This window comes from Cavia porcellus, unplaced genomic scaffold, assembly GCF_034190915.1.
Source record: "Cavia porcellus strain 051 isolate PalLab524CR breed Dunkin Hartley unplaced genomic scaffold, mCavPor4.1 scaffold_7, whole genome shotgun sequence".
Classification (NCBI taxonomy): domain Eukaryota; kingdom Metazoa; phylum Chordata; class Mammalia; order Rodentia; family Caviidae; genus Cavia; species Cavia porcellus.
In genome coordinates this window covers 50,597,859-50,618,373 of record NW_026947490.1, presented here as the reverse complement: position 1 = coordinate 50,618,373, position 20,515 = coordinate 50,597,859, and the positions used below count along the sequence as shown (strand labels likewise).

Below are 20,515 nucleotides of genomic sequence, written 5' to 3'. Positions count from 1 at the left end.
GGGAAAAATTATCATGGGCGAGGCTAAAGAAACAGACTGGTATTGAGATGTTAGAAATGCTTACAATGCCACACTGAAAAGCTGGCCAGTCAAGGATCTGCCACCCTTCCATTTTCAAGGAATTGTAGAATCAGAAGGAGCAGTTGCCAGGGCTTCTAGAAGACTCTAGGGCAAGATATCTACCATGAACTCAAAGTCACTGAATCATGAAGGTCACCTCTACTGGTTCTGGGTCCAGAGTTTTACCACCATCGACAGGATCCTTAGCAATAAAATGCCTGTTATGTGCTGGTTTTCCGTTCACTTAACTCCCTTCAGCACTGATTGGTAGAGATCAACTCACATTCAGAAATTCCACTAGAAAGGGTAAGAGGAAATAAGAGTTCTTTACTTTTCCAGGCTATTAGCCCTGGAAGGCAGCTAGTAAGTCACGGAGAACCACTGTTAGCAGAACACACACGTTTTCCTATGCTAGGCTCTTACAAGTCGAAAACTTTATTCATTCTTCACAGAAAGCCTGAGAGTTAGGTTCCATTTTGCTCACTGAGTTGAGGAAGAGATGGGAACTCAGAAAAACGATTCATGCAGTCATTATTAGGTTCTGTGCCTTCTTTTTAAAATTTATCATCTCTCCTTTTCAGGTGTGCAGGTGGACAACTACTGTTGTGTCCAGTTTGGATGGCTTAAATGTCAAGTGGAACCTTATAATTCTATCCTCCAAATGTAAAGTCAGAGCATTCAGATCTATGGAACCACTCCACTATATATTGCTACTTCTAACCATGTTATAAACAATATGGGGGGGGTTAGCACTTTCTTCATGTAAAGGTGGTAACTTGGTACACTTCTATCACACTGATAAAGTTCTTAGGTCTAAAGTCATCTTGATAAAAGTTCTGCTTACCTAGACTAAAAATATGCTATTATTTAACATATAAAATAAACTGTGTTTCAAACTTTCTACAGACAGAAAATGAGCAGAAAAATCTGCCAAATGATACTGAGTGTACAGTTACTGATGCTTTTGCTCCGAAATAGTCAAAGATCATGATAGAAGAATTTCACAGAGGCTGGATTTAAGAGCCAGGGAGAACAATGGGCTAATTATGCTAATCAAGGAAATTTTCTACACACAATGAAGTGAGACTTGGCAATATTTGCTCTACACGAATTCCAAATTTTCCAGACCAATACTTTTGTGGGCTTTTTACTTTTTACCCTTCCAAGAAAGAGTATGTTCTGTAATTATTCTGTTCTGTTCTATTATATATTGAATGTGTGGAGGAAAGATTATCTTATAAGTGTTTAGATTTGTGGCATAAGATGAACTTCAAATGAAAATGATGTGGGCTTTTTGACTTTGATATTAAAGTTGAGTTAAATGAGGCTTTTAGGGTCTTAGAGTCTCATACTTGTGTGAGACTTATTAAACTATGAATGAAAAATGTACTATGATTCATATTATTTTACAGCAAATTTTTACTTACTTCTCCATTCTTCTATTGGAAAACTATATTTGATGATGTGACTTTTTGAGTAATATGATGATAACAGATAAGAAGTTAAGAAAAGTGGGCCAAGAATATAGCTCAGAGGCACAGAGCCTGCCCAGCAAGCATGACGTCGCGAGTTTAACACCTGGTACCAGAAAAAAAAAAGAAGTTAGGAAAAAATAAACAACCATCTGCACAATGAATGTTGCCATATTATACTGTGGCTAGCTCATAACACAGGTAGCCTGCTGGCCAAAATTGTAGGAGGTAGGTACATGGAGAAGGAACAGTCCCAGCACTGCAACCTGAAGGTAAGTCGTGTGTTATCTGTTTCAGTTCAGAGGACCTTGCGGATTTCCAAAGGCATCCAAGGGACAGAAATCATTTTAAACCATCAAATTTCACCTCGGAGCAATTTGGTACATGGCAAGAGTTAACTGATACAGAAATAAATACATTCCTAAAATATTCTGGAGAACTGCCTGGAAGGATCAGGAAACAAAAAACTTAAACCAGTCATCTAAAGACCATGTGGAGTAGATGTACGTATGTGAAATTTTAATGGAGTTAAAGAATCTTAAGATATTTTCATCTGGCAGAAAACATTTCCACCAGTGACAGTGTTATCACTAGTGGTGGTCTCTGGTTTCACATATTAGACTTTGTCAAACTTAAGGAGGAAGAATATGTCAAAAGTACTGTCTGTTTATAGAATAAGAGGAATTGATGAATAATTAAACTCTGAGAAGTTCAGAATGCAGAAAGTTTCACAGATTTATCCATCAGGAATTCATAAAGTTTCCTGCTCAGAAGTAAATGATCAAAGTCTGATTAGCCTTGTTTATTTCTTGTGTTCAATCTCATGGCAAGGTGGAGGAACCCAGCTCTTGTGGCTGATAGTCATCAGGAAAACACAAAATGGAGGAAAGACAACTGAACATTAGCAATCCTGTTACCTCTGAACAGCATAGATAAATTCTTATTCTCAATATGTTTCTTAGTAAGTTACTCAAGGACCTCAGTATTGAAACATTATATTTCAATTTGCATCAATATTGTTCCGTCAGAAATGCTAGACTTTTTGCTTTGAAAAACTATCTCTAGACTAGCAAAAAAACCTATGACATCTATGACTATATAAATGCATACTGCACTGAAAGTTAGCAACTACTCTATAAATAACAGTTCTGAATTTTATACTCAATTTCAAAAATCCCTTTACTTATGACAATCTATTTTCTTACAGGCCTATTACACCTTGCTTGTACAAGCAAGCTGCACAATTCTTCTCAGAGAGTTTACAGTCATTAAATAGTTTAGTTCTTAGGGTATCCAGTAAATTCTAACTTGCCTACTTTGATTCCATGTAATATAACTATTTTTGTAAAAGTTATTAAAATTAAATCTTCTGCCCATCTCTAGAACTTTTCTTAATAAACTGTAACCAGTCTCTAGAAAACACAGATTGTAATTTAAATTATTTTTATTCTTGTTTTCTCAGACTGCTGATAAAATGTTTTATAGTACCAGGGATTGAACTCATGACCTTGCACTTGGCAAGCAGGCACTTATGCCACTGAACTAAATCCCTGGCATGGTTTTCTATATATTTGCCAGGCAATGTTGTAAATATCCACTTGGGACTCTGTTAGCATTGGAATTGTTTTATTTATTTATTTTTATTAGTACGTGTTTGTGATAAATAACAAATGCATTCATCATGAGGAATTGGTACATATACATATTGCATCATAATCCACTTGATTTCTTCTTCCCCTTTTTTCCTTTTAAAATTCAGAAAGCCCTGCATATATTCAAAAAGAACTGAAAATGAAATTGAAAATTTTGCTAACAAGAAAGGATGGTGATTTGGTCATGGCTAAATGATCCAAGTAGCAGACATTTTTCATAAGCATGACTCATGGAAGACTGAACAAGTTCTGCTTGTTTTCATTCCATCACTGGCCCCCATCCCACTCCCAATTAAAGCGAATGAACTATGAGCAATGCACAAGATTTATTGGGAATAGTCTCAATGTCAACTTATAAGGGTAAAAAGCTCCTTTTGCTTCCTCACTTTGGTTCCCTGGTCCAAGTTTCAGTGTTGGAGAAGGAAATGGAAAGGCACATTTAATTGATTCCAGATCTTAAAGAGTACCATCATAGGTAGGTGATAGATACACCTACCCCTGGTTTCATCTTTGCGACCTGCTGGTGTAAGGTGGAAAAAAACTGCACAGTGAAGGCATCTGTTTTTGCTTGTACAGATAAAGTTCTGGAGTTTGCTTCTTTCCACTTTGGAGGCAATTGACTTCACTGAGAGAAACAATTCATTAAAAAAGCACCATTCACCTTATTCTCAAAATTATATTAGTTATTAATCCAATACAGCTGCATCACATCTGATATTTGGTAGAACAAGTATGTGCTCACTGCTCTAATTGTTTGGCTTTCTTGAGAGATATTTACGTCTATACTTTTTAAGGTAATGGTAATTGTTTTCCTTTATTGAAAGCATGCCATAGAACACGTCACTGGAATTACTCTTCGTATACGTCACACAATTCAATTCTTCTACTTTGAAGATTAATAAAGCTATTAGAGTTAAGTAAGGTTAAACCCAAGATCCCTCATCCAACACACAATGGATTCAAGATTAAGTTCTTTGGATCTTAATGGATTTTAATAATGGCCCTTTTCCAGAAAATATGCTGCTTTGAATAATTTCCCCAAAACAGCTCTCTTATGTAAAAGACACCAATGTTTGAGGGTGATTTCATGTGAATTTATACTCATTCAACCCTAGAAAAAACACTTATCCAAGGAGAAGTTGGGGACAATCTAATGGATGAGAACTTATACTATTACTCAAAAACCAATTTCCCCATAAATAATGTAATGCAACCTCAATTACAATCTCAATTTCTATTTTTTGGAAGTGCATAAAATATCTCTGTCACATGGAAGCATTTATTTTCTTGTTGGTATCAGCTGGGTCTTTCTCCCAGCACTTCTTTCTTTGGAACATGTGAATCTTATTGACAGGCTTTCATCACTGAGAATCACTTCTAGATATTGGTAAGCATTACACAAAAGCAACCTTCATGAAGGATGAATTAGACTAAGGAACAGAGGACAGGAAATATGTTAATTATAATAGAAAAAATGATCAATATGGAATACCAAGGAGAACTGAGAAGTATTAATTTGTCAGTTGCTCTCTTAAGTTTGAACTTTGTAAAGGAAGGGATCTCAAGATGTAATAATAACAACAATAATAACAGATAACATTTATTAAACAATTATTATGCACTATACATAATCAAAAAAGTCTTAATGAACTTGTGGAGGATTTATTTTTCTATTGAAAACACTAACTGAAGGAAATATTGCCTTCAACTAACTGCCTTTCACTTTAATACTCAGTATGGGATTTTTCTATTCAATAGGGCTTCTAGAATGTCTTTATAGAAAAGAATATGGACTCTGAATTGGTCATCAAATTTACTTTCATTATTTTCAGACATATTAAGTACTTACATACTACATACAATTGCTTATTTATTTTAGATTGTCTTATATAACCAGGAATCTAGTTCATATGTTTAAAAGTGTTAAATTAATGGTTACCTCAATTTGTCATTTTCTATGGTTTCTCAATTTGTCAAATGGTTTCTCAATTTGTCAATTTGTCATTGTTTGATGTTATTGTTATTGTTGATGGTACTACTTTAGATAAAAATGACATAATAGTGTAAACAGCTATTTTTACTCATATTCCAAGACTGAGATTAAGTGTCATAGAAAATACTGTGGCACAGTGCTAAAGAACCAGTGGCTGTGCCAAGCAGGCAGCAGCTTCTGATCCAAGAGGTAGGATCTTACAACAGGCTTAAAACCAAAACCAGCTACATCTGGAAGATACTTCTGAGATGTAGTCATTACCTAAGGGTTCTAAATATTAGCAACAAACCACCCAACTATAGGGAATTTACAAGCATCACCCCAGGAATTAAACTAAGAAAAATAAAAGGAAAGAAAATGAGATGAAACTTAAACAAGATTCAGCCCCAAACATCCATTTTACCAAATGCAAACCCACAGGGCAATGAGGTGAGAAAATCCAAAACCCTCCTCTATCAAGTGGTAACAACAAAGCAATTGAATGAGGCTCTAGAAAAAACTCAGATCAGATATAATTTCTCAGATAACTGCAGGGAAGCTGTTCACAATAAAAACCATGGTCAGTGACAGTAGAGCAGAATACAGATTGAAAAAAGAACAGTGGAGCTTAAGAAAATTATGGAAGCCATGAATACTCCAAATTGGAAAGAAATAGAATCCATAAGACAGAGTTAAGCAAATATCCAGGAGAATAAACATTATATTGAAAGTATCCGTAGGGCCAGAGATTTATCTCAGCTGCATAAGCACCTGCCTGGCAAATTCAAGCTTGTGAGTTTGACCCCCAGTTCCAAAATAAATAAATAAAATAAAATAAAAAAGAAAGAAAGAAAGTATCCACAGCAGAATAAGCTAATATAAGGACAAGATCTCAGATTTAGAAGACTCAGGTGCTTTATGAGGCAAAGAAGAATAATGTAAGATTATATGGAGTCAATGAAAAAGCAGGAGATAGCAAAAATGATATTAAAAAACTGTTCGCAGACATCATGGTAGATACTTCCTCGGAATGTAAAAAGAACTTGACCATATAGATATGTAAGGAATATAGAACTTCAGTTAGACACAATCGAAAGAAATCTGTAGCCAGAAATATCATAGTCAAGAGTGCAGAAATTCAACAAAAGGATAGACTCTTAAAAGCTGTTAGGGAAGAGAAAGAAATCAACTATAAAAGAAAGCTCATCAGAACTACAGCTGACTTCTCAGCACAAACCCTCAAGTGAAGGAGAGTTTAGAGTGAAGTATTTCAGGCTCTAAAAGAAAACAGCCTTGAAGCCAGATTGGTATATTCCGCAAAACTATCTTTCAAAACTGATGTAAAACTAAGATACTTCCATAATAAACAGTATCTGAGGAAATTTCTGACCACCAAACCAGCACTCCAAAATGTTTTGAAAGACATTCTATTCTATAAAGGTATAACTTCATCAACTCCTACAGAAGGAATCTACCAGGCAAGGTAAACAAACAAAGAGGGAAAATGGTAGGGGCAGGGTAACAAGAGGAAAATAACAAAAAGGATAAAGTTATGCATATCAATTATAACTATCAATGTTAATGTTCTCTATTCACCAATCAAAAGATGCAGACTGTCAGAATGGATTAAGAAGCAAGATCTAAAAATATGATACATAAAAAAACATTTAATTCAAGATATTCACACATTGAAAGTCAAAAGATGGAAAACAATATTCCATGTGATAGAAACTCAGAGAAAAGCAGGGTAACTATTCTATTTGCAGATAAAGTAAATTTCAAGCCAACACTGATTCAGAGAGACAAAGAAGGTCACTACATCCTTGCAAAGGGAACAATCTAAGAGGAAGATATAACTGATAGAACTGTGGGGGACCGGTGGTGGCTGAAAAGATAAGAAGTATGAAATATAAATGACCTTTATTTTGAGAATGCGGGGGGGGGGGAGACACCCCTGATCCCCTGGGACACGGCATCTCCAACCCGGGGGTTGGCGATCTCTCCATGGAACACGTGGAACAAGTGGAGTGAGGTACATAAGTAGCCTCTGCTTGGGGTGGAACCTAAGGAGGCATTAGGGATGCACAGATAGCCCATTGGTCTTTGTTTGGTACCAGAGGTAGATTCCTAAGGGAGGGGGAGATAAGAGCTCCTTGGCTTTACCGGCTACAGTGTTCTGTCTGGGCCAAACCCTTTCAATAACAATCTTAAATATATGTGCAACACATACCAGTGCACCCAACTATATAAAACAAAGAATAACGTACATGAAAAATCAAATAAACACTAATATAATTTTATTCAGAGATCTCAGTATCCACTGTCACAACAAAGCAGACCAATTAGTCAAAAAAAATCAACCATGAAATATTAAAATTGAACCAAACTTTGAACAAGTGGAATTAGTAGATGTCTACAGAGTGTTCTATCATACAACATCAGAATACACATTCTCCTCAGCTGTGCATGGGATGTTCTCCAAAATAGACCACATGCTAGCTCATAGAATATGCTTAGAAAATGCAAATGAATTGAAAGTATCCCATGCATATTATCAGATCATACTGCAATGAAAGTGGACATCAATGGCAAAAGTAAACATGAGAATTTCATATAAACACATGGAAATTAAATAGCACCCTCCTTAACAACCAAAGGATCACAGATGAAATTAAAGAAGAAATTCGTCCCTACAATTAAATAACATACTGGAACTTATGGGACACAATGAAAGCTGTCCTAAGAAAGAAATTTATAGCAGTATTCATATACCCATATCAGGAAATCAGAGCAAGTGCAAGTAAACAACTTAATGATGAACCTCAAACTTCTAGGAAAATTAAGAGCAAGCTAAACCAGAAGGAAAGTATAAAGATCCATAAAGAAATTTATGCATTGCAGACTAAGAAAACAATAGAAACAATCAATGAATTGAAGAGTTGTTTCTTTAAAAAAACTAAATAAAACTGACAAACCCTCAGTCAACCCTACCAAAAAAGGAAAGGAAAGACTCAAATTCATGCAATTAGGAATGAAAAGAGTGAAATCACAACAGACCCTGCAGAAATTCACAAGACTGTCTATACCCACTTTGAGAACTTGTATTCCAAAATGATGGAAAATGCAGAAGAAATGATTCCTAGATACATATGAATTACCAAAGCTGAATCAAGAAGATAGAAAAGTCCTAAATAAACTAATATCACTCAATGAAATTGAAGATGTAATTAAAAATTTACTAACCAAGAAAAGTTCAAGCCCTGATAGATTCACTGATGAGTTCTACAAAAAATTTAGAGAAGACTTAATGCCACTGCTTCTCAGATTCTTTAATGAAATTGAAAGGGAAGCAATATTCCCAAATTCATTCCTGGAAGCAAGCATTACCTGATATCAAAACCAGAGGAGGACCCAGCTAAAAAAGAGAACTAAAGACCAATCTCCCTAGTGAACATAATTGCAAAAATCTTCAATAAGTTACTGATACACAGTGCAGCAAATCATCCAGAAGATTATACAGTGTGACTAAGTTGGTTTTATTCCAGAGATACAGGTTCAACATAAGTAAATCAATAAATGTAATACACCATATTAACAGATGCAAGAATAAAAACCATATGATCATTTATATAGATGCAGAAAAAGCTTTTGACAAAGTCCAGCACCCATTCATGATAAAAGCTCTATAGAAAATTGGCATAGATGTTCTTTATCTCAATCTGATAAAGGCCGTCTATGACAAACCAACAGCTAACATCATACTAAATGGACAAAATATGAAAGTTTTCACTCTAAATTCAGGAACAAGACACCGATTCCATTGTCTCCACTTTTACTCAACATAGTCCTGAAAACTTTAGCTAGAGAAGTTAGAAAAGAGTAACAAATAAAAGGAATAATGATAGGAAAGGAAGAAGTTAAATTATCATTAATTGTATATGATATTGTATTACATTTAGAAGACTTCAAAAGCTCCACTAAAAATTTGCCAGATTTAAGAAGTAAATTCAGTAGCATAGTTGGATATAAAGCAAACACTCAAACATCAGTAGCCTTCCTGTACGTGAATAACAAAATCACTGAGAGAGAAATTAGGGGAAATAACACTTTTCACAATCGCATACAAAAAAATGAGATACCAGGAATCAATCTAATGAAGGATGTAAAAGACCCCTACACTGAAAACTATAGTACTCTGAAAAAAAAAGGAGATTGAAGAGGATATCAGAAAATGGAAAGATATCCCTTGCTCTTGGGTAGGAAAAATCAATATAGTGAAAATGACCATACTTCCAAAACTATTACATAGATTTAATGCAATTCCAATCAAAATTCCAACAGCATGTCTCACAGAATTAAGGAAAACAATCTCAAAATTCATTTGGAACCAGAATAGACCTAGAATAGCAAAGGTAATTCTGGGCAAAAAAGGCAAGGCAGGGGGCATCACAATCCCTGACTTGAAATTATACTACGAAGCTACTGTGATTAAAAACAACAGGTAATGGCATAAAAACAGATCTGGGAATCAACAGAACAGGGTAGAAGATACAGAAACAACTGCAGACATAGTCAGCCACATTATCTTTGACAATGGAGCCAAATACCTTCACTAAGAGAAAGCCTCTTTAATAAACAGTGCTTGAAAAGCTAGCTCTGCATGCTATGAAGATTAAAACTGGACCCATATTTTTCACCATGAACTACACTAAATTGTAGATGGATCAAAGATCTAAATATTAAAGCAAAATTATTAAATCTGCTGGAAAATATAATAGGTGTAACTCTTAAAGACATTAGTACAGGCAAAGACTATGAATAAGACTGTGATCACACAGGAACTATCATAAAGAATCAGTAACTGGAATCTTATTAAGCTTTTACACAGCAAGAGAAACCACCAACAGGGTGATGAGGCAACCCACAATGTGGGAAAAAATGTTTGCCAACTGTTATTCAAAGGAATACTATCGAGAATATATAAAAATCTCAAAATTCAGAACTCCCAAATTTAAAGGCCCAGTCCAAAAATGGAAATCTAAGATGAATACACACTTCTCAAATCAAAAACTGTTCAGCATCACTGGTTATTTGAGCGATGCAAATTGAACTCTGAGATTCCATCTCATCCTGGAAATAGTAGCTGTGATCTCATTAGTTCTTCAAACAGAATAGTTTGTGCTGTCATTGTCTGTTCATTCTTTATGCTTTAATTTTATAACTTGAACAACTACTTCTAAGATAACAATATGTAATATATCAACTAATGATGATTTCTTAATGTTATTTTTTTGAAATTCTGTATCCTTTCTACCCTTTATCTGTTTTGCTTTTTAAAAAAAAGAAAAAAGAAAGAAATCAACCAATAACAATTACTAGAGGGCCTGTGGGAAAAAGGAACACTTCTCTGCTGGTGGGAGTGTAAACTGATGCAACCACTCTTGAAATCAGTGTGCAGATTCCTCAAATAACTAAGGTTAGAAGACTCTTTGAACCCAGTTATTCCTCTTCTGGGAATCTTCTCAGACGTATTAAAACATCATACCACTACAATACGTATGCACCCATGTTTATAGAAGCAGATTTTGTAATATCTAAATCATGGAAATAACACAATGCCCATCAAATGAGGAATGAATAGAAAGGATGTGGGTTGTTTTTGTTCAGTGAATTACATTAAGCGATAAAGAAGGATAAATTTGAGACTTTTATAGGGAAATGGATGCAACTAGAGACCATACTCATAAGTGAAATAAACCAGACTCACATACATATATAAACATACTATTATCTCCCTAGTGTGAGATGCTGAAAGAGTAAATAAGATCCAAAAATACACAATAGGAATTATAAAATGGGAAGGAATTGTTCAAAAGCAAAGAGAAACTGGGATGGGGGAAAAGAGAAGAAGGACAGAAAGAAAAAAGTAGTTATACTACTAATTTCTCATAGTTCATTGCAAAGAAATATTTAGACTAATATTGTTTGGACAATTAAATGCCTATATCTTATATTCTGAGAAACTAATTTAAAGATAACAATATTCAATGTTTTAACCATTGTTACTATCTTATTATCTTGTTTTGAAATTTTTTTATTCATTCTCTTTAAAATAAAAAATTTTTTAAATAAAAAATAAATGCTATAAGAATTGAATGGGATTACACAAATGAAGCTCAATTCCAGGGACCTTCCATAAATGAAAACCATTACTATTATCTAAAACAATAGACAAATATTTACCTTTAATTGTTCTCCCATATCCCTTTGCTTACATGGGACTTTCTATTTATACTTAAATTCACTCATCTGGTTCAAATTTCCCATAATACTATCCTGAAAATATAAACAGTGATAGGAGTCTATTTTCAGCATTCATTTTTAGTGTTGAGGTCACAGAATATTCAAGTTATTTTCCCAATTATCATTGTGCCAAAGGGCCATAAATCACAGAACGGAATTGGAGACAGGTGTTGAGACTGCTCTCCCCCGCCATTCCCTGCCATCTATAATTATTCCACAGACTGAGTCCAGATGCTAATGGGGAGGTAGATATTAAGGAGCCAGCTGTGTGAACTGGCTCATATGGGAATGCCACTACAGTGCTGATTGAGGTTCAGTTTTAAAAGTCCTGTCACTGCAACTATAAGAATATCTTGTGAGGATCAAGAGAGGAAGATTTGAAAGAAACGGGAGTGAACTGTTGGGAGAGACTGTCTTAAGCAAGCTGTCTTGACTCAATTAGTAGATGTGGACAGCCAAGGAGCATATGAAGAATTAGGCACCATACAACACTAGGAGAAAAAGCTTTCAGAGAGACACTTCTCGAACTTTCAGAGAGACACTTTTTTGAACTTTTAAAGACACACTTTTTGAGAAAAGAGTGGTCGACTTATCTACACCTTTTGAGTGAACACCCTGTAGACAAGACTCTGGGCTCATGTGTGGTACAATTGGTCTCCAGGGTCACATCTTTTTGGGATACAATTCTAGCCCATTGATTATGAGCTAAGTGTTTGGGAACTTCGATTTCCTGTCTGTTAAAAAGAAGTAATAAATTTGAGAACCTTTTTTTTCAGAGTGGTTACATATACTAAGTGAATTAATGCAAATAGAATACTACTAGTAAAGAATAAATAATACACATTAGTGAATTTGTACTGAGTTTATAATTGACAAGTTTGTGTACATAAGGAGTATATTGATCTTAATTATATACACAAGTACATATAAAACATATATTATATGTATAACATATTTGAAAATGTTGTTTGCCCTGTTGTGACTTCTTTAAAATTTGTTTTCTTAGTAAAATGGCTCCAACCTGACCTTCCCTATCAGTATTTCACTGCCAGTCCTCAGTGCAAGGCTGGAAGAAGCACTCTGGCATTTTCCAACAGGAAAAGGCAAGAACATAATGGACTCTGAGAGGATTACATCACATAATCAGTATATAGAAAGCACTCAGGAAGTGGGAGGAGCTAGATGGGTCATTTCCTGTCCATTCAGAAACACATAAATTTATGCCAGTCACTTGGTCAAAAAATAGTCACCTTGCTGTCTTAGACTCATTGTTTGATGTAAGGGTCACAAAGTCCAATGAAACATGGTTCAGCCCTTTGAGACGTACTTATAAATATAGGACGGTGTGCTGGTAATAAAAGCACAATAGAGTATTAAGGGAACCCCACAGAAGAACACTGAAATCATGCTAGAAAATGGAAGAAGGTTTCTCTGTTTGGGTGGGTCTTGAGATGAGTTTAGAATAAGGAATTTGCTAGAATAGGTTAGAGGAACTGAGTGAACAGTGACAGAAGCACCTGACCATGTGACACTTCAGGAGCTACAAATCTGTACATGTGGGTCATTGAAAGAGCAGGCAATGAGATCAGAATCTAGTTTCGAGAATAATGTCTAGAAATTTGAGTGCATTACAAAGTTTCAGGTGATAGATTACATGTACAACCAAGAGCACATTTACAAAGTGATTTACAGAGAACCAGACTGGCAGGAGAGAGAACAGTAGAAAGGCTACAGTACAAAAACAAACAAACAAACAAAAAATTCATGCACTGTAAGGCTCTGGATGGAGCTATCCATGCAGGTAGAGAGGCAGAAACAGGTTTTGGGAGATTTCTTTGAAACAAATTCTGCAGCGCTGGGTGATTACTGAGTAGTGTGAATGGGTCAGAAGACATGATTCTATGTTTCCTACTTAGAGAAACTCCATAAAATTTAGGGCATACCAAGGTAGGAAATAGAGGAGTAGGGAATATATTTGATCTGGAATTTACAAACAGTTCTAAGAGTTGTTCTATCAATTTAATGGCATAAAAAGATTAGCTAGAAGTAAAGTTAAACAAAGCAAAAATCCTATAGGAGAATCAGAAAAAGAAAAGAGGCAAGATAAGGGAAGACATAAGCAGACCTTGTCTAGAATGTGACTTAACTAGTTATTATTTCCCGTGATTTGTAGTTACTGAAGAGATATTTCCGGCATATACTGTTCTGGAAGAAGATAGAAACAGAAGAGGCAAGATGGATTAATGGAGTAATCTGGGAATCTTTTATAAATCTTACATTTAAAAATCAACAAAACTCTTGCTTCCCGTGCTTCAGAAGCACCTCACCCCAAGACAACCCTGCAGAGTCACTCTGGTGAGGTCGCCAGTTGCCAGTTCCCACGGCTGAGCTCACTAATTTGCACATGATGTTGCCTTCCACAGACTCATGTGTCCTGGGAATTGGGAGCCCGCCTTTGACCCAGCTCCTGTGGTCACCATTAGCTCCCTCTCAAGGGACAAGTAGGAGCAATGTGACCAGACCAAATGCCTGGGTCATCCGGGGTCCTGGTTGCATGTGATCCCTCTGTGGCTAAGTGATTCCAATTATCAATGCAATGTCTCTCCACGCAGCAGTAAACTGAAACCCGAAAGAGAGTTGAGATATTTTTCTATCTTTTAAAAATCTTTCTTGGAGTGTTTTTTTTTTAAGAATTACTTTTTGAATGTTTTGGGATCTGGCAAATTTATAGAAAGAAATCGCAACACAAAAGCGATTCTTAGAGAAGAACATGGACTTGGTCTCTATTCCTTGCCCCTACAACTCACTTTCACTGATGCAGGGAAGATATCTGTTCCGTCCTAGCTCAGGCAGGACATAGACATAACCTGTACACTCAAGATTATTGCTCTGCTGCAATAGCATAGTCCCGTGAACAAACCACGTACATCAGCAGAGATTTATTTCATCCACTTCATATTCTGAGATAGCCCAGAGGCTTATTTCCACCAAAGCTGCACCATACATGGCTCCAAAGTGGTTACAGAAGGCCAAGAGAAAGATGGACAATGCATTTGGCTTTATCTTTGACCACATATATGTCAGAGTGACCCTCTGCTGTTTGCCCTTCAGCTTGCAGACATTCCGTGTGTGCTACCTGGCTATGCCATGAACTCAGGAGGCCAGGCCACTATGTGTATGTTTTAAAAGAGATGACCTGTGGTTTTCCCCAGATCTTTAAAAGAATCAGCTACTCAAAAGTGTTTCAAATCTGTTGTTCCTAACACTCTGTAATCATAACTCTTAGAATGCGAGAGGAAAGATTCAGGAAAGGGAAGGGCTATTCTGATGACATATTAGACCCAGTGCCTGTGACTTCAGATATAAACATGCTGTGACCCCTTTTCCATGGAACAGAATTAGCTAAAGGAAAAAAAAAAAGATTATGAGTAGTTTGTGAGGGATTTATCGCTTATATGTCTGTAACTCCCTTTAACTCTCTCACTCTAGCTCTGCCCCATCTCCTCTCAGTGAAGCAGGCAGTTGGAAGTGGAGGAATGGCTTTGGAAGGCTAAAATCTCATTGAGCACCAGCAAGCAGATGGCTGAGTCTGTTTGGCAAAGTCTCTGATGCTAAGCCTGACTTAATTCTTTGAGTAGAAGCAGGACAGTTATGGCAGCGATTGAAGCATAAAGCATATCCCATTGCTGCTTTCTTTTCCCAGAATTAGTTGGCACAGAGGGGACAAAAGTCTTGATGTGAATCATTTTCTAAAGCCACCCAATACCCTGCTGTTTCCTATAACATATCTCCATGGATCATTACTGTGCTTCCAAGCAGATAGTTTCGTATGAGGCATTTATTAATACTCATGATTAAGATAGGTGTGTTCACTGGAAGCATTATCTTTGAGGCCTACAAAGCGCATATTAGGAGCATGCATATGCATATAGAGGGGGTACTCTGTCCACTGACCACGGGCAGGCAAACTCACCATATCAAATGGTGACAGACCCCACAGGAAAATACAATTGAAGAACACACTCAAAAATATATTACATAAAATAATTTACTTCTCATTCAGAATGGCCTTTAAGACTTATTTATGAGACATAAATCTGTGAGTACAGGTACAATCTGTAATTCATGATGATTTAATAGGGCAAGACCAAGAAGTTGTACATTTGGATCCTGGACTTGGCTACAGACATGATGTGGAACTGTGTATAGAATAAAGGGACACTGACAAGGAACTCCGGGGACATTAGAGAAAAACTTTCAGAAAGACAAGAAGGAATAGAAAACCTGCATCTTTAGCACAATGGGATTTGTATACACACACTCGAGAGTCTTCATTTTACAGTCCAGTATTGGCTAAAAAGCCACAAAGATGTCATACATGTAAATTATACTGGAGGTGGTGGATATTTGTGTGTGTGTGTGTGTGTGTGTGTGTGTGTGGTGAGGAGGGTGCGTGGATGTTTGTGCACATTTGGAAAGGCAATAGTTTTAAAAGAATGAGAAGAAAATTACTCCCTAGGCATCCATTAGTAATTCAGGAAAGATCCTGTATCTTCATTTATAAAACAATACAATAAAAAACATTGTAAAAAACATCATAAATAACATAAAGGAGAAATTTTCAAGTATTTTATGTGCCTTGAAAAGTTTCAAACAGTAGTTCTAACACTTAGTATCCCTTCTTTCTTTTCTTTTTTTGTTTTTGCTTTTCTTTCTTCTTCTCTCTTATAATCTCAGTGCCTAGACAAAATGGCTTCATTCTCTGCCAGCTCTGATGGTTGGGGTAGAATAAACAAGATTTTGCCTTGAAAGAGAAAATTTATGAGGGCTTTTCAGCTTTCAAAAAACAATCTTTTTTCTGCTGTAGGCTTATAAATGTAGGCATGTAGCCTAGAATCATTATGGGGGAGACAACCAGCCCCATGAATTAAGAAGGCTCATCTGACGGCTAACTTTCTCAGGGAAAAAAAAAAGAGCACCTTTATCAAAAGAGGAAGATAAAGGACAGCAGATAAAAATAGTAACCTTTAAACTCTGCGCCCTCACTGAGCGCATAACTGGCATGATTACACAGCAAGCCCTTGCCTGTATTTTTTCCTTCAGCTCAAGCCTCCTGTCTCCCAAATCCAGACCCACCCAGCCGCCAGTAAGTATGGCCTGAGCACCCAGGCAGAGAAGGTTTAGGATCTCTAGTGATAACTGTTGCCAGACAGTTCAGTATCATTTAGATATATAATTCTTTAACAGTATCTGTTTCTTAGAATAGTGCTCAAGGTGGAGACCATCTATGGTAAATGAAACATGAAGTCCCCTGGATTCACCTCCAGAAAGACCCATGGATTTTTCCAGAATCAGCTTTCCACAAGTTAACATTTCTCTTTCAGCCTGCGTGGCAATTAGTTTATGTTCCCCTGTTCAAATGCTGTGCAAATATCAGAACCTGCATGTAAGTATAGACACACGCTCCAATTTGAGCACCTGGAGTCTTTCCCATCTATTCTTGCAGGACACAAACACATTTGAATACATAAACACATATAACTATATACAGAATGTACATGTATATATTATCTATATATATTTAATATACACACATGCACACACTTGTGTATAACACATCAACCTCATCTAAGCACAGAGAATCTGGAGAAGTTCTGGCTAACAGAAACCATGTGCATGTATATGTACCAACCAGCCAAACTGATGTCAAGTGGCTGGGAGAGGTGCACTGCCAACAATCTTGGAAAATACAGACCTACAAGTAAGGCCATTATCTAGATACTTGCTCCCCTAACAGCCTAAAGATACTTGGAGAAATTGGACTGGAATGTGGTCCCACCCTGCTGAATACCCAAACCCACAGCTAAATCTAGCTTTTACACGGCAGGCAGTGTGAACACTAGGCTACGACGTGGATAAAGCAAAGTGCTTAATACAGATCAGTGTTTGGCCTCAGGCTTTCCAGAGCATAGAGTCTTGGCATTCCGGCTCTCTGCCTCCAGGTGAGACTTAGGCACACTGGGGAAGCCGAGATGTACAGTTTGCAGAACTCTTTGCTCCTTTCTGCTTCTCTGCCCCACAGCTGGAAGGATTGGTCAGATCAAGGTAAAATGGAGACTTCAGGAAGCGACGGTATGAATCCTTTTCCATCAGATGGAAAATCTTCCTCTGGGCCTCATCAAAGCAGGTGATCGTAGGCTCCAGCATATTCCGGCTCGTCTCCTCCCTGGTGCAGGAATCTAGGTTCACCTGAAGAGCAAAGACCAAGGCTTCGTTATATCTATAACCCAGCTGAGGCTGGGATTCTGCAGGCTTTGTACTGACAGATTAGGCACTGTGCACCATCTGTATCTAGGAGTGCAATGAAGGACATTTAGTCCCATCATGGCATAGGTGAGAGACTACAAAAAGTTCATTTCATTCCCAGGTTGGAAGAGAAATACCTTTCCCTTCTGCACTACTTAAGGATAGTTATCAGTAAAACTCACTAAGACAGGTCACTTAGACAAAAAAGAACTTTCTTAGCAGATTGTTTGAGGATCATTGAAATTATAATAGCCTACTCTGTTGTTCACTTTACCTAATAACATCTAAAGATCCACACCAATGAATACCACCCCAGGAACCTTCAGTAAGACCTGACAGTTTCCATCTTAAACACTTACCTCCTTAGTTGCTTGGACTGAGATGAATTCATTATAGATCTTTTTGGCTTTGGGACTCAGTTTTGAGGGTGACTTGATTTTCTTGTATTCTTCACAACTGATCCAGAAGTCAATATTCTCCTCACTGTATTCAGACCGTAAGAAAGCTTTGAAAGCTGCCAGCCCACCTGTGACACAAGAGAAAGTCCCACAGTTTGTCATCAGACTGGTTGGCTTGTAGGATAGTATTCTTCAAATAGGTGCTTAGGGGGCTAAGGCATGAGTTCAAGAAATCCCTTTTTTTCTGTGTTTGAGTTTCACATGGGATCTGATAACCCTAATTTGTGTTTTGTATCCAGGAGATGACAATTATACCTATGATTCTTACTCGAGGTTTCTAATGTGCTATATTCCTGAAATATCTACACAGCTGTCAACCGACAGAGTAGGTTTAACGAAGAGAGACAGATTGATTCTGAAGATCTCAATAATTAAAATGTCTTCTCTCCCCTGTTTTTCTAGGAGATAACAGTGAAGGTTTTTCACACAGTTTTTGTATAAATTTCTCATTGCAGATCACAGTACTCTAGGACATGGTAAAATGTTAAACATAAGAGATATAAGATCAACATTTATCTGAACATCAGAAGGGGCCAAGACTCTGTTTCCTAACAGACCAGCACAATATGAGGCAATTGGTGTTATTTTCAGAGTAGAGACAGTATAAGGGATGGAACTTACATTCATGGCTAATCAGGTTTTCCAATGATTCACCCCATTTCTTGACTTCTTCTTGGCTTACTCTGGAGACATGAAAGAGAAAAACAATAATTTGAATGTTGTCATAGTATAGAGTAAGGGCAAGAAGACTAGGATTCTGAATAAAAGCAGAAAATTTATCTTCTATCATTATGATAAGATCTACTACTATTTAGGTTTGAACTTTAAATGTATAGAAATTTTCATTCTAATATGAGCTCCATAAAAAGAGAAGTCAGTTTGATCCATATCTAGCCTAATTAGGGGCATAACCTTCTACTCGTTTCAGAGAATGTATCTCTCATCAGATAGCAAATGAAACATCACCAAGGCCTTATCTCTTACCTCTGGCAAATAACCACTTTGTCCTTCTTGCTATGGGAAGAATTATGTTCACAGGAGTCAGATTTCTGCAGCAGAAAACCCAGCCGATGTTTCATATCTTTTGCACTGAAAAAAGAGAAAAAGAATTAATAATGATAACCAGTTTTCTCTAAAAAGATACCTTCATGGTAAAGCTTGAAGAATTATTGTCAGTGTACAATTTATGTATGGAACAGGAGTTAAAGTGGTGTGACCTCTCAGGAGGAAAAAAAAAAATCTTCTCCTTCAACCTATGACTTACTACAAAATTATGAACCAGAGTTAAAATTCTGGTTCCTTTATCTATAACTGGAATTCCAAACTTTTAGTCTGCCTCAAAAATCTCTTTTGTAAACTCACTGTTTTTATCCAATAGAGCCTTTGGTAGCATCCGTGGAACCACTTTGAACACATGACTATTCTGAGTCATTTTTAAGAATGTAAAGCTCAAACAGCGAAGTACGGCACCTGCCTGCCTCCTGCCACCTTCTGGCAGATGGCTGCTATTGCCATCTGTCTCCCTGTCTGCATAGAGAAAGCAGCTTCCGGCTCAGGAAAACAAAGGTTTGTTAGGCTGCTGCCAACCAATGCCCTCCTGGGGTGTACATGGAGTGTATCCCAAAGCCTGAACCCCCAGGAGGAGGACAAGACAAGCAGGTGGCAGAAACCAGTACTCAGTCCAAAACCTGAGGTCCATTAGGCTTGTTTGTAGACAATCTCCAGGTCTGCCTTCCTTTAAAATCTACATTACCAGGAGCTGTACACACTAGCAAAGACCTTTGAAGCACTGGGACAAGGAGAAGCAATCAAGAGTCATCACTAAAGTAAGTGATTGTTTTAATTAGAGTTTCCAGGTATTGTCACAGTTTTCTAGGTAGCCAGGGTACACCAGGACTTCTAACTGACTTGAGAAGGAGGACCTTCTAATAGGCTTTCAGCTCAGCTATCTCACCTTGTAGTTATTTTTTGTTTGTATTTGTTTTCTTATAAAATCCAAATGATAGTTTACAAAAGAGAAATGACATTTTTAGAAGAAACAACTAGATATTCTTATATATTTGGAGGAAATTAGAGATATGAGTAAAAAGACATTTAGTCACACTAGTGGCTGATCTATGTGGATTTTCTCAGAATGTTTTAATTCTGTTGTATGCTTAGCCTGCACTTGAAATAGTATTTTATCTCCAATGACACTGTATTTGTTTTTCTCTATTCCCCAACTGGTGACTGATCAGAGGACCCCCAAAATCACTACACTGACCATTAGTTAAAATCATAAAGTCTACAGTG

At 36.8% G+C, this 20,515-nt stretch overlaps 1 protein-coding gene and 1 long non-coding RNA gene across 4 annotated transcripts in view; one reads left to right on the top strand and one right to left on the bottom strand.

Moving 5' to 3' along the window:
* Nucleotides 1-15,279: 15,279 nt before the first annotated feature.
* Rgs4 (regulator of G protein signaling 4) overlaps nt 15,280-20,515 on the bottom strand; it is a 29,791-nt gene continuing 24,555 nt past the window's right edge. For 2 of the 3 annotated variants that reach the window (XM_063253587.1, XM_003468614.5), the window contains exons 2-5: nt 19,208-19,312; nt 18,845-18,906; nt 18,125-18,291; nt 15,280-17,708 (exon numbers count right to left, since the gene is read on the bottom strand). In XM_063253587.1, the coding sequence (XP_063109657.1) occupies nt 17,469-17,708; nt 18,125-18,291; nt 18,845-18,906; nt 19,208-19,302 (564 nt within the window). In that variant the 5' untranslated portion in view covers nt 19,303-19,312 and the 3' untranslated portion in view covers nt 15,280-17,468. The remainder of the gene's footprint in view (nt 17,709-18,124; nt 18,292-18,844; nt 18,907-19,207; nt 19,313-20,515) is intronic. The other variant, XM_013151213.3, reaches the window with a different exon arrangement.
* The window catches only part of LOC106027407 (uncharacterized), an 85,071-nt gene continuing 84,294 nt past the window's right edge, over nt 19,739-20,515 (top strand). The window contains exon 1 of the long non-coding RNA XR_002790907.2: nt 19,739-20,049. This is a non-coding gene — a long non-coding RNA (uncharacterized LOC106027407). The remainder of the gene's footprint in view (nt 20,050-20,515) is intronic.